Below are 27804 nucleotides of genomic sequence, written 5' to 3'. Positions count from 1 at the left end.
AGGTGTTCAAAAGGTCGCTTCTAAGTTTAACAGTAAGTACCAACATCACTCTTCTCTTTCCATACACGCAACACTTCAAGCGCGCTCACTCACGCACCAGAGAAATATCGATTTCTTTACATACATAAATAAAATTATTCTAATTATAATTAATGTCATCATCACGAGTTTTAACCCGCAGCCGCCTAGCTAATACCCGATCATCTTTTTCACTCCTTTTACATTTTATATTATCATATCAACATTCAATTTTTAGCCTTTTTGGAGCGTTTCCATCTCCAACAGGTCTTTCGTTATTACGTTTTAATACATTTTCTGTAACATTTATTTTATCTTGCTCATCAGTTTGACCTTTAGCCGCCAAGCAAATATAATACAAATCTTTGTTCGTTAGCTGGTCTATAATCATGTTACAACAGAGAATTGGCAACCGATAGTGTATCAATGCCATAAAGCAATCCAGGGCCCAATCGCGAAAAAATTTCCTCGTTACTTTCTCGCACAAACGGAAATCACAAGCATCCCTAGACCTGTAGTTGCGGCTTCCCGTATAAGACCTCGCGAACTTGAAGTAATCCATATACGTGGATTTTTCCGCCATCTGTTCGAGTATTGGATCGGCTAAACTGTCGACATACTTAGTGATCGAAACATTCACACGTTCATACAATTTGTACTTGTCGAAAAATCCCATGACCTTCAGGGCGTCGCCGAGATCCAGTTCCTGACCTACTTTTGTCTCGAGCAGTTCGACGATGGCCAGCAGACCAGTCGCCACGGCTAGTCTAATCACAGAACAATACTGGACAGGGAAAGATGTTGGATAATCGTACGATGCCGCGGTCGGAAAAACGAATCCGGACACGTCGGCGCCATATTCCAGAAGACTCTTGACGGCCGGCGGACTGCAACTCGCCACGGCCCATTCAAGCGCTGTTCGGCCCAAATTGTCCCGGGCGTCGATCCGCACCGTCTGCTGCGATCTTTCCTTGATTGTAATGAAAATTCGCTCCTCTCCGAGGCCTTGCTTGGCAATGATGTGCAGAAGAGTCTCTCCTTTATCGTTGACCGAGTTCGGATCGGCGCCACGTCTCAGCAGCAACGAAGCTAGCAGCAGTCCGCTGCCGTAATACGACAGAGCCACGTGCAACGGTGTGTTGCCCTCATTGTCCCGCGCGTCGATATTTACTGGCACGCATTTTTCGTCGCAGATCTCTAATAGATCTGCGCACTGTTTTTTACTGATCCTCTCGTAATAAAAACGATCGGCGTTTAGTTTACTAAGGACGTGCAAAGCAGTCGATCCGAACCTGTTGGCCAGGTTCGGATCGGCGCCACTTCTCAGCAACAATCCAACAACCGTCGTGTTCACGTTTTTCAAAGCCAAGTGTAGCGGGTAGTCACCTGTTTTCGGCACGAGGAGATTTGGATCAACTTGACCGACCTCGAGGAATTTCTTCACCGCGTCTTCGAGGCCGTATTTACAGGCCACGTGGAAATGAGAGTAGCCCGACTCGTCGATATAATTTACGTCAAATTTGTCGTAAATGTTGAAAAGACGTTGCAACGCTGCATATCTCGAAGTGCAGTACACGTTACTGCATTGATCTATCTGATGTACTGGCGTGGTGCGACGCAGCAGTGGCTTGCCGTCCTCGTCCATATCGGGCTCGTCTTTGTAGCCGCAACAAATGAAGAAATCAACTATTTCTCGATGCTGGTCAAACGAATACATGATCGCCTCGAGAAGCCAATCCATCTCTTGCCTTGTAAAGATATCGCGCAGATTTGGAAGTCGTTCCGTCCAATCTTTTATTAATGTTTTTAAATTATTGATAAGTAGGTGTCGGTGGCATTTCTCCTTCAAGAAGTAGTTTTTTCTTAACCTCTTCAATTCGTCTAATTTTGGATGCTCCTCCACGCGTTGTTCGTCGGATCTAACACTTGACGAAGACATTATAAATTTTGAACACTGTAACAGTACACGACACACAAACACCGACTATTTAAAAAAATATATTATTTTTTTCTTTCAAAATCAATGAGAGAGTTGTGCTGCTTACACCACGAGGTCGAAACGCGTACTGAGATCTCTATACAGAAATTGAAAAACACATGGTCGTAGCTACACGAGCCATGCACAGTCACGGCTCGAAAGTGAAAGTTCCCTTAGTGTAATCGGAGGCCCCGCATCGCGCGACAATAGCGCACGCAGGAAGCACATGGGCAACGCCCCTAATACACGCCGAACTTTCAAAAGTTTGATCGCGACGCTGCTGACTGTACACTGGGTTAATATCGTTTATCTGTCTACGGTCCAACCGAATGGTGGGACGTGTTTAAGCATACACGGAAAAACTGGCGCCGAGCTGTGAGCCGTGCTCGCTGAGAGCATGAGTTTTAGGTTCATGTTCAAGAAAAAGCCGTGCATGAGCAGCAGCGTGTCAACGGCGGCGGTCGCACGGCACTTTTTGACAAAATTGCTTAATTTCTAACTCGCTTGAAAACCTACTAAAGCTACTTAAAAAAAATATGTGACCTATGATTTCGATTGAAAATTTCCTCAGCTTTCTGATGATGTGCTCAGATTTTCCAAAAAATCTATTTTTATCCGAAAAATTAAAAAATTAAACTTTTAACATTAAAAATATATAAAAAGCGTAATTTTAAGATTTTTGATAACAGTCTAGATCAAAAGCTGAGAAAATTTTCATCTAAATACACATTTTCCAGATGGTTGATTTTATTTTTACTAGCTGAATTACATTGATGAATGTGTAAAAACGCTTTTTACACGTTTATCGCTGTGGTTTAATAAGTAATAATTATTTTCATACTATGAAAACTTGCATATCAATGGGAAATTTTTTCAGCTTTTGATCTAGACTATCATCAAAAATCTTAAAATTACGCTTTTTATATATTTTTAATGTTAAAAGTTTATTTTTTTAATTTTCCGAAGAAAAATAATTTTTTCGGAAAATCTTAACACACCATCAGAAAACTGAGAAAATTTTCCATCGATGTGGCATGTCATATATTTTTTTTAAGTAGGTTTAGGAGGTTTTCCAGCGTGTTAGAAAATGAGTAATTTCGACAATAAGTGCCGTGCTATGCGACCGAAGCGCGATGAGCGCTGCTGCGCTACTCATGCCCGGCTTTCTCCTGTGCATGCAGGGCTATTTCATGAGCACGCACGCAAGCTAAATTTGTGGTTTTATTTTTATCCGCAAAAAAATAGGTTTCAAAATATACTATACACTTACTCCGTAAGAATTCCCGGGGTTTTCATACTTTTGTCGCACGAGGCATACGGGGAATGCAATTTGCACGCGGGCGCGATCGTCCGATTTTTCTCCCGCGCGTTTTCTCGCGCGCCTTGGACTCTCCGCGTGGCTACGCGCGACCCTTCTTCGATCGCTTCTCTTTTTTCTTTTCTTCCTTTTTTTTTTCATCTTCATCTGCACTTTTTCACTCGCTCGCTCGCGCGCGCAAATAATCCAGTCGGCGATCAAGATTATCAAGATCTTTAATGCGCTTTGGTGCTCTTTGCGCTTTCTTTTTATTTTTCTTGCTCGGTACATTTTTTTTATCTCACTCGACTGCGTACGCTCCTTTCTCCCTCTATTTCTTTCATCCGCTGCTCGAGGATCCTTTCAGCGCTGTGCGAGTTCGGTCGTTTTTAAGCGCGTCGCAATCAATGCGCCGGCCGGCGTGTATTAAACGAAAATTAAATACCATCTACCACTTGCTTTTACGGCAAAGAAAAGAGAAACGTGTCGAGTACAATCGGTAAGATAGGAAACAAACGAAAAAACTGTTTCTCAGTTATTCTCTTCGATCAACAGTTACTAAGCGCTTTCATATTACACCATCGAGTACGAGACAAAAATTCCAACGAGTGTACTATAACATCGTTCCGTCGTATATATACTTTATATCGATACGTGCGATCGACTTCCGAGCGGACTCGTCCCATATTTTCATCATCTTTCCGACGAATGTAGTGTACTAAATCGAGCACACGATCTATGCGGCAAATAAATATGGGCTGGTACACAAATCGCATGGGTTATTTATTAAGAAATATACCCACACGCTGCTTGCTGTGCCGCACGCGATATCGAACGCGGAACACGTATCACGGATGCAAAATATAGGTACTTGTTGCGTTCGAAAGGGGGAGTTTCCTTCTGGGACGAGTGCACATGTGTGTGTGTATAGAGTAACGAGCTATATCATGTGTATAAGCTAGTCCTAGCCAAGCGGCGACGCGAGTTGTGGCCGACTTATCGGAGCTATATCGATTTTTGTCTCTCTCTCTCACCGATATAATGTAGAAAATTAGCTCGCGTGTAGTAGCACAAGTGCTGCTGCTGCGAGGCAAGAGGAGAAAGAGCAGGAGGAGGAGGGGCGAAGGGTGTAGTTTCTGAAGTTTCACGTGCATTATGCAGCTGTAGTAGGCACCGGATGTTTATTCTTTGACTTCGACGAGCGGATATTTAATCGAGCCTATGAGCGATATATCAAACTCGAGGAATCGCAAATAGTCGATCGTGAATTTTATACGGTAAAATATAATAAAAGAGAAAAATGAAATTTCACTTGGAATAGTTTAATTTATGAGTGTAATTACGCGAGCTCGTGACGCTTTAATCAATGTCTTTTGTATACGACATACCACGCCTCGGGTTTACATAAGTGTATTACGATATACAGGTCGATTTTCCTCGCGCGTTATCGACGCAGGATAATCCCTGCGAAAATTGTCTCTTCGCCGCCCGAACGCGTGTGACAAATCTGCGCCGAGCAGTGCATCGGAATGACGATACAACAACACACACACACACGCGCGCGTCAAGAATCGACGTCTTCCTCGGAAGCTCGGTGGAGTAGGCGATTGCGCACAAAAGCTCACCACGTGCTGCACGGAATAAACCAATAACCGCGAGAATGCGGCACGGCAGGAAACAAAAGCTGCTGCTGCTGCTGCTGTATATAAACACGAGCGATGCTTGCTGGGTAAACCTCGTATCCTATTCTATATATATTTACGTAATACGTGATTTTATGTGTCTCTTTACAAAGCGCGTGTCGAGGTTGAAAGCGGAAAATTCTCGTGTGCAACTCTCGACATTTGTTACTAAGGCACACGGCGACTCATGAATTTATAAAAAGGCTGAGCAAAGTACGAGTGCGTGTGTATATTGCATGTGTCATATAATAGACGTCTTACTTTAGGTACACAGGCAAAACTTTGATATTACACGAAACTTTGCTCTCGTGTTGCTCTTTTTGTAGATACCACAGTGTTTTTTTTTTTTTACTATCGAAGTACTTATTTATTCTTAATGTACAGTATTTGTGTGTGTATACGTATCCGATTGTAAGAACTGTCCGTATTAATTTTATGAAAGAGTAATTCTCTCGAGTAGCTTGACGCGACCGCGTGTACTGATTTTGTGTCTTGATTATTCCAAACGCAACAGCTGTGGATAATTTAAGGATTTTCTCTCGTGACCGAGCAACTGAGCTGAATATAGAATCACCTCGTCAATTACTGAAAGCGAACCATTGAATGAAAGCTCATGTTTAACTTAGAAATTGAATAATATTATTAAAATAATTGATGGACAGTAAAACTATGATATCATATAATTTTATCCCACGCCAGTTATTGTAATACGATTATTTAATTTTAAGATAAATATAAGCTTTCAATTAAAAAAAAACATCAATCGATTTTTCAAGAAATTTTACATTGTAATGTTTCGCGAGTGTCGGTATAAGGGCATTTATAACGATGAAAAATAGTCGAGTCAATGTGGCGCTGTTGTAGCATAAGTTAGATTTTCTTGTCACTGATAGACATCCCAGCGCTTGGCTTCGCGATGCAAAGCGCACGCAGTTGCCTTGCGAGTACTGACATAAGAGGGTTCAAATCCTCGCCGTCAACTTTAAATTGGGGTGCTCTATCTTTTACTTTTTTTTTCTTTCGAAACAATTCATTTTAATTTTATGTTTTTTAATTTATTTATGTTTTGTTTAATTTAAAAAATTAATTATTTTAAATAATTAATAATTGCTATTTAAAAATAATTCTAACTCGGGAATCGTGATTCGTGGGTGAGAAAATGACAAAAACAATTTTTCTGTTAAATAAATTTAATTTCATAGTCGGTATTTACATACTCGTTGTTGAGTACACACTCATCCGCACGATATTGCTCTAGTCTTGAGTTGCCAGCTAAATATTGCTCGAAGCACGCCGAAAATTCCTCGTGCGTATACCTACGTACGTTTTATTGTCCTCAAACTTAAACCAAATTATATTTACCTCTATTGTATTATATTGCTCGTTGTGTATGTGTTGTAGTATATGCGTAAACGACGCTGCAGCCCTATAGACGAGAGAGAGTTGAAATTTAGGCGCGCACGCTGCGTCAAATTCCACATGCGTATATATTTGACGTTGTATGAATTATTCATCAACGTCATAGTCCCTCCTGAGACTTTGGAGAAACGATCTCGACGATCTCCTCCCCTTCTCTCTCTCTCTTTATGCATGCATATTAACCCTACAAGTGTGTGTGTGTGTGTGTGTGTGTGTGTGTGTGTGTGTGTGTGTGTGTAGGATCCACGCATCGCATGTCGTCGCTGCTGCATCCGTGCGAGCTTATTTGCCGAATTTGCTTTTATTGATTTCAAATAATGTAAAACAGCGGCCCGCGTTTCCCGTCGTTTGATGTTTTTACTCGGTTCTGGTGCATTTTACAAGTCGGACGCAAATTGAGCTTGATGAAAAAAAAAAAATTGTATTTCAACGTAACCGCGTTTGAAGTTTTTGGAAAATGTTGATTGACTTTTTGATTGATAAAAATAAAGATTATTATGAGAAACATTTCGGAAAATAATATTTTTATTTCGTCCTTTAAAAAAATACTTTTTGATACGTATAATATTTTTAACCGAAATGATAATTATGAAAAAATTAATGTTTATTTTAAAAAATAATCTCGATGTGAATAAATTTTACGAGGAGTGCATGTAAACATTATTTGTTTTTATTTGTATAGTTTGTAAAAACAATTAAAAATGATGTATGTCATATGTAATTGATTTCGTTTTGTTTACCATGTATCGATTCAAATAGTCGGTGCCGCGATACTATGCCATACTATCTACGCGCAGACTATACTCATCCCGCTTTAGTTTACGTATCGCTCACTAGATGGCTTCGGGGCAACAAATCGCAACCCTTAAGCGAAGCATGGCCCAGCGTGTACTTAGCGGGGAGCGAAACCTGCCACGAGCATACTTACCTGGCGCAGAGGCTACCGTGATCATGAAGGCGGTTCCTCCAGGGTGAGGCCCTCTCATTGCACTACGATTGGGTTGACCCCTGCGAATATCCCTAATGTGGATATCTCGGGCGTATAATTTTTGTTAGCCGGGTCTGCGTTCGCGCTAACCCGATAAATCAATCCAAAAATAATTTCTCGTCTAGAGAAACCAGCAGCTGAATCATCGTATTGATGTCAGCTGTTTGTAGCTCGGTGGCGACGTTGTGTGAATGCCGAGGCCTCTATATAGTTAATTGTCGTTGAAATTGTCTAGCCCAGACAAGTTAGAATAGACTTTTCGATGATATAATATTATTAATTTACTGAGTTTTATTGATAAAGAAATAATGAATTTGTTATATTGTGTTGTATTTAAGTAAAAATGATTAAAAGATTGGTATCTTGTACAATAATAAGTATACTGAAGTTCGTACATTTATTACGAAGATTATGTTTGCTTTTTATTAGATCATTTAATCATACATCTTGAATGATTTTTACGGAAAGCTACTCATCACTTTTTTATGAGAATTTATTATTTTCATAATACAGTGAAGTGTTCTCTTTCCACGTGCTTGTAACCTTAAAAATTTTTTCTGTTACTTACTACATTGTGTGTATTACAAGGCTATTCAGTAGAAAAATTCATGGCAATAAAGTATTACATTTTCAAAAGTTGTTCCAAATAAAAACTACCTAAGAACTTCTTTTTTCTTTGATGATGCACTTGATAAAGTGTGAAACTTATTACAAGAAATATAAGTAATCGTGTTAAGTTTTATGATACGGTCTCGTTAAATTGACCATTAACGAAGACCACTACAACGTCAGTCACTTACGTGACGTCGTAAAATTCTCGCGTTGAAAAATTGTCAGTCATTGCTCGTTTTCAGTATAGTTATAGTGCATTAGTTCTTAGAGTGAAACGAAACATAATACCATGAAAAAATTTAAAAAAATTTATTTTTGTTTTTCCATCGTTTTTTTCGTGTTCAAAGGTAATAATTAAAAGCTCAAAAATCAACATTTTCAATAATGATTTGACTATACATTTTAATATTTAATGAGCGCTTTCTAATTATAAGATTGCGGCGCAGTTTTCAAAGGCCAAGAGGCAAAAATTGAAGATTTTCCCTACCAGGTAAACATTCGTATTTTTATTCAAACTACACCGCATTCAAAATTTATCAAAGTTTCTTCATTAATTAATTAGTACATCGAATAATACGAATTCTTTTCAATTTGATTGAAATTCATCGATCAGGTCTCCATTCAAAACTCCGATGGTAATAATCATTTTTGCGGTGGCGTAATTATCGATCGCCGTCACGTTCTTACAGCAGCTCATTGCTTATACGGGTATGCATAATTCAATGCGATCTTTAATTCAGCGCGTAAAAGTATTTTCTAGAATTATACCAAAAATAAATTTAAATCTTTTTATTATTTATCCAGATTCGAGCCCGAAGATTTTAAAGTCGTCGCGGGGGTATCAAATTTAAAATTACCCGGCAGTGTTTACTCTGTATCAGATCTGTTCGTACACGATGGTTTCGCATTCAACAGACCAGCTATAAATGATATAGCTCTGTTGAGGGTAAGACATGTGTTTCTTTTACAAAAGACTTGAAGATAATTATTAATTAAAATTTATCATTCAGGTTAACACTTCGTTCCAATTTTCTGACGTCGTGAAGCCAGCCAAATTAAGCATGGCCAGACGAGCATATGGACCATCTCGTAGTTCGGTCTTATACATAAGTGGATACGGAAGAGATAGTGTAAAAATATTTAATTTTTTCCTCCCAATTATACATAATCGTTTAAATATCCATTTTAGTTACATTCTTGGTCATCGAAACTATTGAGAAAAGGTGAACTGCGCATCACTCACGTGAGGTTGTGCGAAAAATATTTCAAAAAACACAACTACTATCAGCCTCAAAACCAAATATGCACGAAAGAAAAAATTACTGGTCGTGGCGGTATTTGCAAGGTAAACATTTACCCCTTCATTCGTCAATACTAAAAAATATTTTATGTCGAAAAATTGAATGTTCTAAATTTCATATAAAGGGTGACTCCGGAGGTCCTTTATCGATAAACGGAAGAGTTATCGGTATCGCGAGCTTCGCCATGGAAGGATGCGCCGGTCCAGGTGATCCATCCGTGTTCACCAAAATCTCATCGTACGTTGGTTGGATACAAAGAAAAATTAAGATGAGTTCGATGAACAGTATAGATATGCCGGATTAATTTTACTTGTTTTCTATAATAAGTTCGCTTGATTAAAATACTGTATTTATTTTATAAATTTAACTCCTTTAAAGTCAAACCAACCAAAAATATCTTACAGTTATTTGAACAGTAGCAAGCATTTACTTGTACAATATAATTCGCTAATTAAGGGCTCCGCAATAACAGAACGGAAATATGTTTATGAAAGGTACCATTAGGTCGAGAACATTGACTCTCCTTCTCTCTCTTTCTCTCTGCGCATCGGGCTTATTTTCATGATAATTTAGCATTTTTATCATGTTAATCGAGCATTAAAATGGCCCTTTAAATTCGTTCCGCGCCGTGAGTATAATTTCAATTTTCCACGGCATACTCAATGGAAAATGATAATGGGTAACGGAGAGAGTGCGTCGCGACGCAAAAAGCTCTCTCTCTCTCGCTCTGCGTTACACAACGAATTAAAGTTATGTAAATATGCGCGACGCCGCCAAAAATTTTCCGCTCCAAGGGACAAGCTTGGCTTTTCTGGAATAACGAGAGCAGACAATAGATTTTATTGTATAAATATTTAAAGTCATTTATACAATCTATATCCATTCTTACAACGATATTATTAGTCCAAAAAATATTAATATCTCGGTTACTATTAATCTTTGACTCTCTCTCTCTCTCGAGAGTCAATGCTCCACATATACCGCTGCTGTTCATTGTTCCTTTTAAATCCATAAATTACAGAATTTCAATACTATAACTGCAGAAACTTCGAGGCATTAAATCTTATATACATATACGCGAGATATTCCCGTGCACACACATAGACAGCCCCCGCGCGCGCGCTTGTAAGTCTTTTATATTCGGTTACATGTACACGTTGCATATTTCCCTCGACTTTGTACGTATAGATATACCACCAAGTATGTATGCATTTTATGAACAAGACCTGAGAGATAGTTCGTCGTAGGTGGTGTATTTCATTGATGCGAAAACGTGGAGCTCGTTAAAGGCTCGCTTCTCTCTCTCTCTTAATACACGACGATTAATTATCCTCACGTGACTGCCGAGCGAGAGAGAGAGACATGATGTACGTGTACGCACTTATATATATGTAATACGCGGAGCCGCGAGCGAAATGGCAAGCTATACATCGTTATATTCTCTCTCTCTTTACCGCAAGAATTAACCATTGAGTTTCATCGTCGTTTATATGGATGTACGGAATGCATCGAAACGATGCGAGAGATATTATGTTTATTCGTGATATCAAGCTCTCGCGAGAAATATATATTTTATCGTTATTTTTTTTTGGGGGGGGGGGAAATAACTACGGCATTAGCTCGAGCATTAAACACGTGGTATACAGAGCTTAGAGCTTTTAACCATATTATGCATCATATGCATGTAGAAAAAGGACACACAATGCGCGAGAGAACTTTATGCAGCCACTGCGAAAAGCCACGAGGAGAACAAAGTACGTTTATATATCTACGACTATACTTTGAAAGCTCGGGGGTTGAAGCAAAGTTGCGTGTGTATATACGGCGGCGCGTGCGCGCAACAACCACCACCACCACCACCAACCCCCCTACATCTCGGAGTCGAGTCGCGAGGCATTGCATCGCCGTCGAGCGCTTGCAGCAGCAGCAGCAGCACTACTTTGTAACATCCTCGCGGAGAGAGAGAGGAGAGTACCCTTACTATACGCATTTGGAATCACGATCAGTCGCTCCAGGACGCCGGTCACGTTCGCATCCAACCCCTTGCTGTGCCGTGCCGCTGCTGCTGGGTGCTTGCTCTCCGTGCGTGTGTACCGCGTTGTGTTGTGCTCTGTGTACTTATGTGCCGCTGCTGCTGCTGTTCCGTGTGTATGCCTAACTGCACCGTGTTTATCCACAAAGTATCGTAATAAACTCGTGTATTATTACGTTGTACGAGTTGGTTTTTTTGTTTGTTTTTGTTTTTTTTTTTTGAGATGTGGTGCGCGTCTTGGATCGTTCGATAGTGATCGAAAAAAATTATCGGTATTTCCCAAGCTTGCGAGAAGAGTACATATTTATCGTAAAAGCAGTAAGTCTTGATTTTCTGAATCAACGCGGTATATTTTGCGCATCGGTAAACAAAAACGGGGATTTATATATAACCACTCGATCGAATGTATATGCGTATACGTGCGTGAAACTATAATAATAACAACAACGACGAGCGAGTCGAAACAAAAAAAAAAAAAAAAAAAACCGAATCCGAACGAAACCCGGCCTCGGATCGAGTAAATAGCGATTTAAATAATTGATTGGCTTTTCATTAGGGCCGCGAGGCAGCAAATGTCGATTCGAACGAAACGTGAAATGCGCTCGAGAGAAAATTTCGCGATGGTTCGCTTGATTGAGATACGCTCGGAAACGACGAAGGGTAATATAAGAAAAAATCTTCGTTAACGCACTGCGGGTTCGCCATCATCGTCATGTGTGTGTGTGTGTTCTCGGCGTAAGGTTTTTTTTACATATAATCAAGCTCGAGCGCGCGCGCGTGTGTGCGTCAACCCCCGCGCGTTTTATATACACGACGATATCGGGAAAAAATTAATTTTATCCGAGGAATATCGCGATCAATATGTAAGCTCGAAAGCTCCATCGTCGTGTGTCTCGACTTCCATCTTTTTTTTTCTCTTCTCTCTCGATTCGCGCTCGAGTTCTCTCTCGTGTAATAATAATAATAATAATAATCTTAATAATCTTATATCCATTCAGGAATCGAAAGCTATATATACAGTGGCTTGCGCGCGTGTGTACTGAATTTTCTTTTTTACCTTTCGAATAAATTATATGAAATTTTTCTGCGTTTTACAACCAACCAGTAGAGAGAGATAGAGAGAGAGAGAGAGAGAGAGAGAGAGATGAGAAAAAGAGCAATGGCTTTGAATTGACTCTTATATCCACAAGGTATTCCTCGGTGCCGCGCTGCTGCAGTTACAGAGTGCACTGTGCTCCGAGCGCATATTTTTATAGGAGCAATGAATCGAGCTTTACAAGTCGCTTCGAAAAATAAAATGAAAAAAGAACGTATCTATATATTTTTTTATGTGGTCCAGTGAATGTGAAAAAGCTCTTTGCTGATGCTCGCGCGCGCGAGCTAGCGATCGATCACTCTATAGGGCTGCCTATAGCACGGGTACTTTTTTTATCTATCATTTTCCCTTCATTTCTTTTTTTTTCACGATGAGTGAATTAACGAGTGCAAAATTAGTAAAGTTCGATGTGTCGTTCACTTCTTTTGTTTTTTTTTTGTTCTTCATAGTGAAAGCTCGACATGCAACGACGCCTAATTAGAGAGAGAGAGAAGAATAGCGCCCCCCTTATTCTGCGTCGCTGTGCTGCTTGCGGTCTGATATGAACGAAAGGCGAACAAGAATTACCGAAGAGAAGCAGCAGAAGCAGCAGGCAATCAAGCAAAGAGAGAGCTACTAGTCCGAAGGTACGAGACGACTCAAGATATACCCTGTACCCGAAACCCACTACTGTGCGCGCTGCATTCGTACTATACTACTCTGGCTGCTGCTGCTATAAAAGCACGTGTTGCATAATTGAAATAATAGCTTCGCTCGGGCAGCAGCGGCATAAGGCTTTTTCGCTCGGTGCCCTCAAAGCTCGAGAGAGAGAGAGAGAGAGGGTGAGAAAACGACTCGAGTTTTTATTGCAATATTCCGGGCACGTTCGTAAACGGCTGCTGCTGCTGCTTGGCGTTAATTAGACTAACTGCTTATCGACTTTGAAATATAGCGGGGCTTTCGAAAGCTCGCGCGCGCGCGGCCCCCTCGACGTGGTTTTCTATTCTTCTTTTTTTTTTTTCTCCCTCGCAGCGCATTACTGCACATTTATAACGTTGAACTCTTGACCTACTGCACTATACGCAGCAGCAGCAGCCGCTTGATTAAAGACTCCTTTGCATAAATTTTCTAGCGCTGCGGAAAAAGGAAATAAATACAAGAAAAAAACGACGACGACGACGACGACGATAAGATGTATCGTCGCTACGAGTCGTGGGCCTCCTCGTCCATGGTCGTGCTCCTGACCTGGGTCTGCCTGATGTGGCTCGGCCATCATCCTGCGGAGACCGAGGCGGGCAGCTGTCGTGCCGCGAAGCTCTGCTGCCAGGGCCGCGACTCCGGCTGCGTCATACAGAAGGCGGCACCCAACGCCATAATCGAGAGCCCGCGCGACAAGCCCTGCTACTGCGATCACGCCTGCCTGAGACTGGCCGACTGCTGCAGCGACTTCAACGAGACCTGCATCGGTGAGAGCGATTCATTATCATTACTATTGATGTTGTGTAATTTCGTTGCGAGCTTTTTATGTGCTTTATCATGATCCAACGTGGGAGAGGGATTTTTTTTTATCTTGTTAATGATATACAACGTATTAAGGAGGTGGGCAAACTTTGAGCGAGGCACTGGGGTAAACGAAGGGATGGGTGAGGGGATCGGATACGGTGTAATTGGCTTTTAAAGAATCGCTAGCTGGCTGAGCACATAAAAGGGAGAGAGAGAGCGACTCGATATATAATATAGCTTCATTGGTCGAATTAAAAGCACTTATTTCTCGACCGTAAATCAAGAAAAGCCGAGAGAGAGAACTAAGAACTAGTACTTAATAAAAAGTTTTTTTTTCATCCTCTTCTTCTTCTTCTATTTTTTTTTTTATTATCCAAATGATCCAATAGATTTGAGCCACTTGCGCCGCTGAATGAATTATGTCACGGAAATCAATCCTTTGAATCGTGTACCGCGCCATTACATAATCGCTTGTATTATATTTTTTGTTAAGCATAAATCTTTTTTATGCTTCCTTCCTTGAAATCCCAAAGTTTTAAAAACGCGAAGATATTTATCCGAATTCCCCTTTGAATATTTTATACATACACATAATAGGGGGAGAACAATATATTTGCGTCAATTCCCTCATTTTTCTCGCCGCGCCGCCGTTGCCTAACGCAGAATTTATCCACTTTTTATTTGCGCGTATTCTTTTAGCCTTTTTTACATCTGTAAAACATCTCGTTATACGCATCGTTTCTCTCTCTCTCTCTCTGTATCCCTCACGCGCCTGTCTCTGTGTAGTAGTAGAAAATCGTCGACGCAAGCAAATAAAATGATGGATTCCGTCAGGAAAACTGAATTTTTTCACTCCGACGCATTCCTCCTCCTCCTCCTCTTCTACAACCCGTTGCTGCACGCGCGCCTTGAAAAATAAGCGAAGCTCTGCGTACACACACACATAGAGAAACGAGCTCTATTATACAGCTGCCACTGCTGCTGAGCGCGTGTGTTTTTACGAAAATACGCGCGCGCGCGCGCGAACGTACGCGTATTTTTATTTAAGCTCTGCGCAGTGCACCGGTCGAGATTATAACGAGCGGCTAGATTGCCATTGTTTAGTCGATATATAGAGCTCTCGGAGGAGGAGGAGGAGGAGGAAGAGAAAAAAAAGAGTTGAAAAAAGCTCTACACCCGCGCCTGGCCTATACCCCCCAGCGAGCGAGAGAGAGAGAGAGAGAGAGAGAGAGAGAGAGAGAGTTACGCGCGCGAAGCTTTCCCGCACGAAATTTCGAGACGTATAGCCGAGATTGCTTTGCGATTCAACCAAGCCGGTACAGAGCTCGTGAAAGAGCCTGACATTAAAAAAAAGAAAGAAAGAAAGAAAGAAAGAAAAGGAAAAAAGATGGGTCAAGCAAACACCGAGAGAGAAACGACACGCTCTTTGAATTTTTCGAATAATTTGTGTCAGCGAAATTTCGCTTCTCTCTCTCTCGCTCTGGCGCGCGCGCGCGCATTCATCTCGGGCTCCCGATTTTTATCTTTTATCGCGCGCCACGATTATAAATAGCAGCTTTGAAAATTGACCAAATGCAAAATATATTTTGTTTTTTATATTTATGTAGGCCCGAGTGTTATGTGTGTACGAAATAAAAAGGATGCAGCGCGGTGCGCGCGATGAAAAGCTCATATGTGCCTCGCGTCCCGAGATAAAAAAGTATATTTACTGCGGTTTTGTTTCAACGTGCACGCGTTAATAAATACACACAAAAAACGAGATGCGGTGCGTATACGATTCACTTTTTTGTTTGCATTCGAAGAAAAAAGAGAAGAGAGAGAGAGAGAGAAAAAAAATGAAATTTATAGAACGGGTAATTAACCGACCGCTCATTGATTATTTTATTTTATTTTTTTACCATCTCGAACGTCAGAAATTAATATCAAAGCATCGATCGCGCGAGCGAAGCAGCTTCCAGCTCTTGAATGGGACTTTGCCATGCGGTGGTGGCGCGCACTTGCCTGAGAGAGATTTGTACATCGCTCCGAAGCTTTAATTAGCTCTCTCTCTCTCTCTCTCTCTCTCTCTCTCTCTCTCTCGGGCGGCGAACCCAATCAAAGTTTCGAAAACGCCTTGGCCCCCTCCTAATTGGCCTGATGTTAGGATCCGATTCGCCAATTAGACGTTTGGGAGTGAGAGAGAGAGAAAATTCAACAAGCTTACATATATCCTCGTGTGGCTTTATAAATATATGAGCGGTTTACGTTTATTTGCCTCGTGTTTGTATTGCTGCCGAGCTTTGATTGCTCGGCATTTGTCAATAATCCGCCCGGCAACTTCTTCTTGTCGTATCCTTGCTTAATGAACGGAAAATTGAGTCGCTTCGACATAGTTATAATAATAATGCGTGGATATGTCGAATACAGGCGCACACATGTGTGTGTGTGTGTGTAGTGTGTAAGCATAGACTCACAAGTTGAGCAGAGTAAACTAACAACTTGAGTTTTCTTAACTAACTAATGTTGATGTTGCTTCGAGCAAACACACGTTACAGGATAATAATTTAATGTACATAGATCGTGAAATCGAAAAGAACGATAAATAATTTTCGGCTGAAGCCATTCATTATCGTATCCGCCGTTCGTCGCAATGAATAAAGCAGCGAAAGATGTTTTATTCGTCGAGTATATAATCTCCACGGAGTATGGAGAGGCTCTAAAATTAACTCCTCACCCCCCTGGGGGATCGAGACCCGACGCGCATCGGTGTACAAGCTGTGTATAAAATAATTATGATCGTTATATCTATATCGACGCGCGCAGACACTATATTGATTCGCACTTAAAACATTATATACACGCGCCGCGGACACGAGCGGATTAAGATTAATGAAGAAGCGAATTTCGGAGCTTATATATATGGAGTCGATAAGGGGTGTGCAGCGCTGCCGAGCACTAATTGCCCCCCTTCGCTTTAAAGATCTTTATTAATCGCGCGGCCCCGAAGCGCTGATCCCGAACTCTCCAGACACGATCGGTTTTGTTACGTACGTAGCATGATCCTGGTAAAAATGGGTACATTGCCATCGATGAACTCGTTTTTGCCGATTTTTTCGTTAGAATTATTTCGCGAATATTAAACGCGTTTTAAACGACGATTTAACCTGTTTCAAAATATCGACGGTAATTTTCAACGACTTTAAATTCGATAATACTACTTTGAGTCTCCACCACTAGATGGTGAGTGTACCTTTAGATGTAAATCTGCAAGTGGCAAAAACAAAATAATTGTATAAGTTAAAGCACGATTCTATAAAAATTTGCAGTTTTCTATAGTTGTTGTGATATCATGAATTTAACCTATCATTCCTGTATATCCACGTTGGATTCATACCCACGTCACTGCAAGTTTACTCGGTGAAAACAAGAAGATACGAAAAATATGACATAACAATATTATCATTACGTCTGATCCAACTCTGTCCGTTTGTCTGTCTGCAGCGAGCGACTGCTTGGTCGGCGACTGGAGCGCCTGGAGCGCCTGCGACAACAGGTGCGGCACCGGCTCGCGGAGCCGCGCGCGCCTCGTCCTCGCGGCGCCGCGCAACGGCGGCAAGGCCTGCCCGACTTTGGAGGAGCGGGCCGACTGCGAGAGCTACGATCGCTGCAGACGTCGATCGCATCATTTTTACGTTCAAGGTTCGTCTCGACACACTTATATTTATTAGTTTTTTTTTATTTTTTTTACTTTCTCTCTGCGTTATAATGCAATAGTCGCCCTCGTTTTGGTTCTCTTTCTCGCGCTTCACACACGCGCGCGCGCACAAACGAGTTTATTTATGGAAACTTCGCCCGAGCGTGAGCGCGTCGGAGTTAATACCGCGTGTAAGGCTGGAATCTAATTAATCACGCAGGCAACCTCGCCTGTATAGTGTGTACTGCACACGACGCACATACATACATACATACATACATAATATAATATAATACAGGCAGAAGAGGCGCAGGTATATAGTAGTGACGAAGATTTCAAAATTTTCCGCAGATACGAGCAGCTTTTCCACGTCGAGTAAAAGCGCCGGAGCCGGAGCCAGAGCCACCGTCGACGACGACGACGTAGCTGCTGGTACATCTAACGACAATGACGTTGCAAGTTTGCACTCAAACTTCGTTCCACGAGTTTCTCGAGGGTAAGTTCTCTCTCTCTCTCTCCGGGCTTTAAGCTTATGTACCTTACCTACCGCATTTTTTGCCTCCGCGCGTCTCGTCTCTAGCTATATATACGGTGCGCTGTTCTGCTGCCTTAATACGATCATAATTCAGTCGATTACGTATGACGGCATTTATGTAATTTTATTAGCGACTCCGAGAGAGAGATGTAGCTAGCTCGGCGCAGCGCAGCAGCACACACACACACAAGAGAAACTTTTTAATCAAGGCATTATGAATATTTGAAAATTCGCCGCTACACAAAAAAGAAGAAGAAGAAGAAGAAGTTACCGTCTCTTCTTGGGTTATAATATATATATTTTTTTATTATTCCATAAAAGCGACACGCCTAATTTTATCGACTCAATTAAGCGCGAGAGGCAAAGACTAATTTGTGTTGGGTCTCGGCGAAACTTCGTAATATCGATCTTTACTTAAAATAGTAGCTATAAAGTTTTCGATAAAAGGGCCGGGAAATTTTCCGGGCTCTTCGACGCACTCGCTCAAAAGATTCGATGCTGCGAAGCTACAATAAAGTACATAAGAAATATATATTGTATTTGTTCAACGCGATGACGATGGTGGTGGCTCTTATATGTAGCGCAGACACGACGCGCGTCACAATGCTCACAATCAACCATTATATCATATATTTTCGTATATATAAAGATATTTCGTCTATATTTATTTATTCTTATTCGCGGGCTTGGGGCGCGGGTATATTCAAATTTATTCCAGTGGAAATAGACAAATTGAAGCGTATGAAGATAATGGACGTGCGCTGGCGGGGCGCGCGTAGAAAGGGAGCTGCTACGCTGCGCAGACAATGGAATCTTTCGCGTTATGTTAACTTTTTATTGATAAGGTAAAAGGGAGATTTTCAAAAGTGTAAATTATCGACTCGAATCGATGGCATTTCTTTGACGAATTGATTGATCGAACGACGTGCGCACGTATCAAGCGAATTCAAGTCGACAAATTCACTCTCGTTCGACTAAAAGCACTATATATCCGTCTCAATTTTTGTCATACGAACTCGGAAATATGACAAAACAATCGTTCCTTCGAACTTCACCATCCACGACGCATACACGCCGCACGAATTCAATTCTTTCGAGCGAGCGAGAGAGATCGGCGCGCGACGCGACGCGCTGAAAATTAATGTCAAATTTTGCGGCTTACTTCGTAGCAACTTAACTACACACACACACAGCTGCATGGATATTAATACGGCTTGACGAAACTCCATTCGAGTTCTTGGCGTTTGTATTATAATGCCTTACAGCGTTAAGCGATGCGGGGCAACTATATACATGACGCGATACGCCTACATAATAATATACGTATGCAACCGAGTGAGTCTCAATTATGCATATCTCGTTGTTGTTGTTGTTGTTGTTGTTGTTGGCGCTCTGCAGCGCGTACTTATGGAGTAAAATTTCTAATCGAAAATTCGCGCGAGTCATACAGGCGCCGCCGCCGCCGACGTGGCAACTCTCGTCGGATGAGGGGGGGTATATAATTATGCATAATAGACGGGTAAAACAAACCACTTCTCTTGGAGGCGTAGTTTAATGTAAGTAGCGGATGCGTCGCGTTTATATTATATATGATGCATATCGCAAGGTACGTTTATCCACACCGAGAGAGCTACGACTCGCGTGTCTTGGATGTATTTGGGAATAATAAGATGGAATGTAGAATTTGGTACTCGATATTCACTTTTTTTTCAAGTTTATTATAAAAATTATAGAAAATATTTAATTATGCAAAATAAACAGAAACAAAAGATAAAAAACAAAACAAATCTGCGATCAAGTATCTTCCAAGAGTCGTGGTCCGCAGCCGCCGCAGCGATGCAAATATTACGCAAATCTCGATTGTTCAGCTGGTCGACGATCGTTTCGCAGCAGTGCGTCGGCAGTCGGCAGCGCGTCAGCCGCATGACAGGTTCCAGGGCACAGGCGCGAAAAAATCCTCTCGACATCTTCTCGCACAGATGCGCGATGCAGAGCCTGCCGTACTCTCTGGGCAGCATTATCGGCAATTCCACCTGCAACTGCAGATAGTTCGAGTAGGCGAGTCGTCGCGCCGCCTCCTCGGCTCGCAACGGAATCAAGTCGCGGAGCGACAGACTCGGACCAATCGTTACTCTTCTCGCCGCTCGCGCGAAGTCCGCCTGGGTACGCAGACGTTCCTCGAGATCCACGTCCGACTGCTCGAACAGCTCGTGCTTGGCGAACAATTCCATGATCGTCAGAGCGGCTCGTTGGTCGAGCTCGTATCCTCGGCTCTCGAGAATTTCGACGCAGGCCAGAATTCTAGAGGCCAGGAACAGTTTGAGGCCGGCGCACGATTCGCAGCCCGCGGCGAAGTCACGGCAAGTCGGAAAAACGAAACTGGCTAGATCGGCGCCGCGATGCAAGAGTGCGTGGAGAGCGAGCGGCTTGAGATTCGTCAGGGCCCATCGAAGCGCCGTCCGCGTCAAGCCCCTCCAGACGTCGATCTGCGCCATCCCTTGATCCAATTCGTCGTCGATCTCGAAGAACGCCCTCACCAAGTCCTCGTCTCCGTTTCCGAGGCAAATATCCAGCGGCGTCGCGTTTTTCGAGTTGGCCAGATTGGGATGGGCGCCTCGTCTCAGCAGCAACCCGACCATCGCCCTGTGACCGTTGGCCAGAGCCAAATGCAACGGTGTGTCACGCATCGAGTCCTGGACGTCGACCCGCACCGACCGACCGAGCGCGTCGCCGAGCTCGAAGAATCTCCGTGCCAAATCGTCGTCGCGTCGTTTGCCCTTGCAAAGAAGATGCAGCGGAGTCGCGCCCTTGCAGTCGGCCGAGTTTACATCGGCGCCCCTCGTCAACAGCGATTCGATCGCCCTCCCGTTGTCGTGCATCGCCGCCCAGTGCAGCGCCGTCCGGCCCTCCTCGTCCTTGGCGTTGATAATAAGCGGCGTCTGACGCTCCTCGTCGACTATCCGGAAGAACGTCTCCACGAAGCCCGCGTCCTCGTTCATTCGGCAAACGACGTGCAGAGCAGTGCGTCCCTTGGCGTTGGCCAAGCTCGCGTTCGCGCCCCTCCTCAGCAGCAGCTCGGCCAGTCGCTTGTGGCGTTGATCCAGAGCCAAAATCAACGGTGGATCTACCGTATTCGCGTCGAGGAGGCAATTGGGATCTTGACCGAGCTCGAGGAATTTCTCGACGACGTCGTAACAGTTGAACCTGCAGGCCACGTGGAAATGCGTCACGCCCGACTCGTCGCTGTAATTCGCGCCGAACTTGTCGTAAATCCGAAAGAGCTGCCTGATCACGGGCAAAAAGTCGGAGCTGGGCTCGAGTCTAGCCGCGAGATGCAACGCGGTGGTGCGACGCAGTATCGGCTTGCCTTTCTCGTCGACTCGAGGCTCGTCCTTGTAGCCGCTGCGAGCCACGAAATCGACGATGAATCGTCCTCGAATCGGTCGACGTTCCAAGTATTTTATCGACTCCGAGAGAAGTCGATCCATTTCTTCCTTGCGAAAAATATCTCGGAAATTCGGGAGTTGGACCTTCCAATGCACGAACAAGTAATAGAATTCATCGAGATCGTACGATTGTTTCATTACCAAACTCTTCCATGTTTTCTTCAAGCGTAAGCTCTTTAAACTGTCCATTAGTTTTTGTGTGTAGATCGTCGTCGCAAAATCATCCATGGTTTCAAGGGTAATTCTGTTTCTGCACACTCGCGCACAACACACAATCACAGTTTAATATACTTTTTTATTTTATTTATTTCGTTTTTTACAAGAAAATTAGTCGCGGAAGTCGATGCGATCTACCTCTGTTTACGCTGCAGAGTTACAACGTGTACTGAGACTACATACAGTGTAGGCAAACACATATGTGGACGAACTTATAAGATATACACGTGAGCGTGATATTTTTTATGGCTGGCGCTGCTTAATTTGGTAATGATTAGAAATCGAAAATTCGGGGAAGTCGCAGGAATAATTAAAATAGAACCGATGCGCTGGATGTAAGCTTTCTAAATTAGATCTAAGCGTGACGCTGGACGCGGAGAGAGTAGCTCGAGGCAAGCGGCCGCTGCAAGAGAGAGACAGAGATACATATATGACGGCTCACAGACATTGTAATATGAGCTGCTTCTTCGTAATCTTTAACATTTACATAGATTGGGTACGATTACGACCAATGCAAGCGTCAGTGCGCATCGAATACTCCGATTCCGAATCGAATCTCTAAAGTTATTCGAGTTTGTATTTTCAGAGCTCGGTGCATAACAGTCGGGGGGCTGGGACATATACCCTTGGTAACTAAGGAGACACCGAGGACTCTTTTTTAGCACACCGAGAATCAAAAATTGAATTTATTCTATCTATTGTTTTATTCTGAATTTCGAAAAAACGTTCTATATGGTGCTCTACGTGCATTGCTCTGAACAACTAACGCAAATTTTAACACTTTTCAACGAGTTGTTTCCCAGGATGATGAGATCATAAATTTCAACATTTGTTATTTTACATAATATAAGCGAATAGAAATAGAAAGAACAGTAAACTACTTAACTGCTCAAATTTACTACTTTGTTTACGTTTATTACAATTATTTAATTTGTGCCACCTAGCGACGACACGGCAAACTATCTTCGCTTAATCAATCACGAGCAGATATTTATCATCGCATCAATCATGTGTAATCTACTATTACTCTCCTAAACTTGTCTTGAAAAATCTTTAAAAAAATTATCGTGTCGCCGAAACCGAGCACGTTGTGCCACCTTCGCACTCAGCGCGAATTCTTATGAATTCATAACTCGACGTTCTTGGGAAGAAAAAAAAGAAATATCAAATCGAAATTTGTGGAGTATACTACTCAACTACAACGCCGTATACCTCAACCGAGCTATTTACTCGACTAATTAATGAAGCGAATCGCGTAAATCTGCTAAAACTGAAGTTGCTTACTCTCTCGAGTAATATTTCTATTGAGATTTTGAAGTATAGGCAGTGCGATAATTTTAATAAAATGTTCTTTGCTTCTCTTTTCAGGTACTGCACGGCATTCACGGTATTAAAAGTCTCCAAGGGTTGCCGCAGAAAATATTTTCACGAAGGTACGTGTGCAAAAGTTGTATTTACAAAACGTTTCTCTCTCTTCCCTCGTTTATATTTGAATCGCGTTACCAAGATGCGTTTATAAATTTCTCCCGGCACGCACGTATAAACAGCGCCAAAGAAATCGCTCGTGCACATAAACTCTCGAACGATTTCCGTCTCGAGCGCGCAAAGAGAACAAATAAACATAAATATACATAATACACGGGGGTATATCGAGGTACAGCAGTGCGCGCTATACTTTGAATAATTTCAAAATTGGCATTATAAGAGGCAGCGCGCGCGCGCGACTCGTCTCGGCAATCGGACAATTACTCTTAGCGCGCGCGCAAGCTCTCGTGACGCATGAAATATTCATGATTCGCGCGCAGACGTTGATATTTTATATAGTACTCGTATATAGAGTGTAAGATCCCCGCGCGCGTGGGAGCTTGCAAGCTCCACTTTTCTACCGACTGACTGTACAGCCGGAGGGGCATTGTGACATTTAAATATATTAATGCGTAGTCGTTTCTCTTTCATCGAGCGATTTCTGCACCTCTCCCCCCGTCTCGCCGCCTGTGCATATAAACGATGCGCGATATTCGAAATTTTCAATGATTCGCATAATATTTCACGCGGCGCGCGACGCGCATCGATATTATAATATTTACGTATCAATTAACGCTCGCAGCAGCAGCGGCGGCAGCGGCAGCGGCAATGGCTGTATAATAATAACGATAACGCGCAAGCTCCGCAAAATTTCCATTTCGTTGCCATCTGGCGTATCAGACGGATGATGATAATAATAATAAAACGCGTCGATTACAAATTTTCGCAACTGCATCGGGCGTATTGAAAAATTTTTCCGCAGTGCCTCATAAAGTATGCTAATTCAACCGCGCGAGTCTCTCTCTCTCTTCATTCGTGTGTACGCGCGGCTGTGTCTGGGTTCATTACCGAAGCCCATAAATAGTAGCGAAGCATTAATAATAAGGTCTTTTTCTCTCTCTCTTACCGAGCTGTATACCATTACCTATACGTATATTAGCATTAGCTCTTATTCTCGAGTCTGTCTCCGGCACACGCACACTCGTACACGTACATATAAACTACTTAGCTCTTGCGCGCCTCGCCGGAGGGCTTTATAAACGCAACTGTGTGTGCCCGCCTGACTCTGCCTAGCAGCACTCCACTTATCGGCTTGAATTTGCATGCGACAAAAGGGCATATATACTCCATGCCATCTTATACAAGCTGTACTCGTTTGCCGTTGACTATATGTATATTCACGAGGCGGGTAGTAGTAGTAGTAGTACGAACGAACGAACGAGGTAAGGAGGGAGGAAATTACCTCAACGCTTGTCAGAGCCCCGCGCGCATGTTGTCCGACTGTAAGAAAGAGAGAGATTGTCGCGCGAGAGGGGAAGAATAGGTAGGGAGAGATAGACTTACAAAGGAAGACACAGGAGTTAAGACGCGGAGGAAGCTAACTGCCTCTCGACGCGCCTGTAACTTCCCTTTATCTACGTGTATGTGTGTGTGTATGTACGTGTATGTATGTATAAGCTCTATCAAAGATTTGCTACGCCAATACGTGCCGCGGCGAAAATTGCATAGGGGTTTATTACGGATATAGCGCGCCGCTGCCGCCGCGCTCCATCGGGATCAATTGGATTTGCACTTTCTCGGGGTACGCGCGCGCGAGGAGAACTTTATATCTCTCTGTAGTCATCGTCGTCGAGTGCTTCAATGGTAGCTGGGGGGGGGGGGGGGGGGGGNAAGATTCGACGCAAAAATAAAAAAAAAAAAACATCTCATCTCGTTACCGTACAGTACTCGCGTCGGATTTTTGTATTATAAAACACACACACGCAATCTCTGGCGCGTCATTCCTCGTTTTCCGTGTATACATACGCGCGCGGGGTGTATTGATTTATCACGACGTTGTGTCAAAGCGATAAAGTTGCGGCGTGCATACCGCATGCCATGCATTGCGTCGTTGAAGGGGGGCACCACTTCGTCGAACATGGCTCGTATATACCGTGCGCTGCTGTACGTATACGTTTATATCGGCACACACATCGTGGTAGCTGTATAACTTGGAAAATATGAATGTGCGCGTATATGTATATAGCTAGCCCTCGTACAGGCACGCAATATTTGACGCTGTGCGGGCTGCACGAGATACTATATATACATGCTAAATTCGAACTCTACGTGATTGCAGGTTTCCGAGTGTGCGTCTGGTGCGGCGGCGGCGGTGGCAGCAATGCTTCGGGGACCAGCAGCAGCAGCAGCAGCAGTAACAGTAGACCGAAGGAGACGTCGTCTACTACTACCGCGTCGTCGTGTCAACTAGACAGACGAAGTCTCCGAGGTATTGGCAGATGGGAGCTGAGGGGCTCCACGGCCGAGGGGCTCAAGCACTGCCACGGCAAGTGGATAGCCGACGACGCGGAGCTACTGGAGGAGGAGGAGGAGGAGGAGGTGGAGGACTTGGACGACGACGAGTACGCGGAAGAAGAAACTGTCGAATACTGCCGGACCAGTGCCAAATGCCGAGATAGACCCGTATGGTCCTTTCTTTAGAAAATGGCCGGAGAAGAGATAGGGAGAGAGAGAGAGAGAGAGAGAAACTCGAGAGTGCTCGCGTTCAACGACTGATTAAATAAGACGTATATATTGTTGTTTTGCTGTAACTCTCTTCTTTCTTTCTTTTCTTTTTTTTTTGTTTTTATTTGTACATAGACGTGTATTGCGGTGGACGTTTTATCTGTAAACCCGATTTTAATCAAGGAGCAAATACTGTAACGTTCATTAAACGATGTATACATTTACATTATATATATATATCTGTGCATCTGCATCGATGTGGATTTTTTAGGGCGTTAAGAGAGAAAATAAAAAAGTATCTTTCTTTGTATAACGAATAAAACAAAACTGTGTATGAATGTACAAACAAAAAAGATAAAAGAAAACTATATATACCAATAAATAGCGTAAGAGCATTTTTACCAATATCCGACTCGAGTTACGAATCTTTATTTCATTCGCAAACCTCCTCTTTTTTTTCATAACCCAGCTTTTTCATTGCGTCATCGTTGATATACCGAGGATATTCACTCGCACTTCACGACTCTATATACGAGGCCCGTGGTATGCATCGGAAAAAGGAATAAATATTTAAGAAGTTAATGAAGCGAGAGCGTTTGGAACTTGTAATTCACGCGCGCGTTCGTATATACGTTTTAACGAAGAAAATATGATTCCCGCACGCAGCAGCGAATGAAACTCTCTCTCACTAGCGCGCGCATTCATTCGAGAATCCCATTTAATTAACTTTTGGTTCTGGCGCGCGCGCGCGTGAGTTGATTTAAAATATTTACGCAATTAAATCGATTCCTCGAGTATAGCAAAGCTGCCCGGGTCAGATTTTTCACTTCTCTCTTCTCTATTTTTTTCGCGCGCGCGAAATCTTTGCTTACACACATGCTGCACACTGTAGTTCACGTGCCTCTACACATGCAAACGCGCGCCTGCGGGTCTAAAAAGACGACGTGTATGAAAAGAAATTAAATCCTTTGACCGCTCGCGCTACTACAGTATACGCGTTAACGCTTATCGGCAGCTATTTCAAACTCATCGGCAGCGGCTCTCTCTCTCTCTCGTTTGCTTTTCATCGTCGCTTTTCCTTCGTTTCTTTTTTCTTTTTTTTCCTCGTCCTAGAGAGATGCGGGCGTTAACTCGGTACTACCTCGTCGAGTGCGTGTATATACGAACCCACGCGCTCGACTTACTCCTTTTTTCACGCCGTATAAGAGAATCGTTAATTCACCGCGACGCCTTAATCCAGCAACGTATAAATTAGATTAGAGAACGCGATCTCCGCGTTTCGTGTGAGGGAATTTTTTTTTCTCTTTTTTTTCAAAAAAAAAAAAGGCTGAAACGTACGAATCCGCGTTTGTTTCACCTTTAGTGCGCGCATCGCAACGCGAGCCGAGCTTTTTTCCTCTATTTACGCGTGACTGGAATTTATATCAAAACGCGCGCGTACGTCGATTTCGTTTCCTCGTATACCGTTTCAACTCACTGGTCAAAATCAGCTTTTAAACTTTATATAAAATAAATCTGCTTCGTTGAAACGCGGCAAATATTTCGAATCAATCCACTAATCGCGAAGCCGCTGCTGCTGTCGGAGCTTTCGCTCGTGCATTTGGATTATCCCGGAAAATTAAGCTTAGTTATACGAACTTTTCAGAAAGTAAACATTGATGGAATATTTCGAATGAGAAGATTACATCGCGAAGTACTATTAAGTTTTTTACAGGATAAATCGCAAATAACTGTATTTAAGCTAAATTAAATATTTATCAGGGATCCTTAAAATTTAGGCTGCTAATTAATTTATCAAATTATTTCATTAATTTGCAATATTACTCATTTAAACTGAAAACAAATAGCTGAAGTATAACGCTTTGATAATGTAACCGGTGAAGCTCTTTGATGATGGCCTTACGCTCGATCGCATAATGTAATATTCCATGAAGCCTCGACTAGAAATGTTTATTGACACGTGTCGAGAAAAAAAAACTGCAAACACAAACAGGAAATGG

At 42.7% G+C, this 27804-nt stretch overlaps 3 protein-coding genes and 1 non-coding gene across 6 annotated transcripts; 3 read left to right on the top strand and 1 right to left on the bottom strand.

Moving 5' to 3' along the window:
• Positions 1-238: 238 nt before the first annotated feature.
• LOC106659740 lies at positions 239-1957 on the bottom strand. Its single transcript, XM_014382418.2, has one exon. The coding sequence runs from the start codon at positions 1955-1957 to the stop codon at positions 239-241; it is 1719 nt and encodes a 572-aa protein (XP_014237904.2).
• A 1126-nt stretch (positions 1958-3083) lies between these two features.
• LOC106659741 (chymotrypsin-1-like) lies at positions 3084-9599 on the top strand. The gene is made up of 7 exons (XM_023457848.1): positions 3084-3087; positions 8429-8484; positions 8608-8702; positions 8799-8940; positions 9005-9124; positions 9184-9339; positions 9420-9599. Exons 1-7 carry the CDS (start codon positions 3084-3086, stop codon positions 9597-9599), a joined length of 753 nt encoding a protein of 250 aa, XP_023313616.1.
• On the top strand, positions 7315-7476 carry LOC111693382. The gene has a single exon (XR_002763407.1). It is a non-coding gene; the product is annotated as a U1 spliceosomal RNA (small nuclear RNA).
• A 1771-nt stretch (positions 9600-11370) lies between the features above and the next one.
• LOC106659742 (somatomedin-B and thrombospondin type-1 domain-containing protein-like) lies at positions 11371-25866 on the top strand. 3 transcript variants are annotated; one of them, XM_023457880.1, is made up of 7 exons: positions 11371-11645; positions 12873-13049; positions 13535-13868; positions 17386-17583; positions 17930-18074; positions 23144-23208; positions 25419-25866. In XM_023457880.1, exons 3-7 carry the CDS (start codon positions 13595-13597, stop codon positions 25778-25780), a joined length of 1044 nt encoding a protein of 347 aa, XP_023313648.1. In that variant the 5' UTR covers positions 11371-11645; positions 12873-13049; positions 13535-13594; the 3' UTR covers positions 25781-25866. The 3 variants fall into 3 exon arrangements, with proteins under 3 accessions (XP_023313648.1, XP_023313650.1, XP_023313649.1); XM_023457882.1 differs by lacking the exon at positions 11371-11645 and adding an exon at positions 12475-12746; XM_023457881.1 differs by lacking the exon at positions 11371-11645 and having other exon boundaries at positions 12755-13049.
• Positions 25867-27804: the final 1938 nt, after the last annotated feature.

This window comes from Trichogramma pretiosum, unplaced genomic scaffold (assembly GCF_000599845.2).
Source record: "Trichogramma pretiosum strain Unisexual culture from Peru unplaced genomic scaffold, Tpre_2.0 scaffold21, whole genome shotgun sequence".
Classification (NCBI taxonomy): Eukaryota; Metazoa; Arthropoda; class Insecta; order Hymenoptera; family Trichogrammatidae; genus Trichogramma; species Trichogramma pretiosum.
The sequence above is the reverse complement of the archived record's forward strand: the minus strand, read 5'-3'. Positions and strand labels throughout refer to the sequence as shown.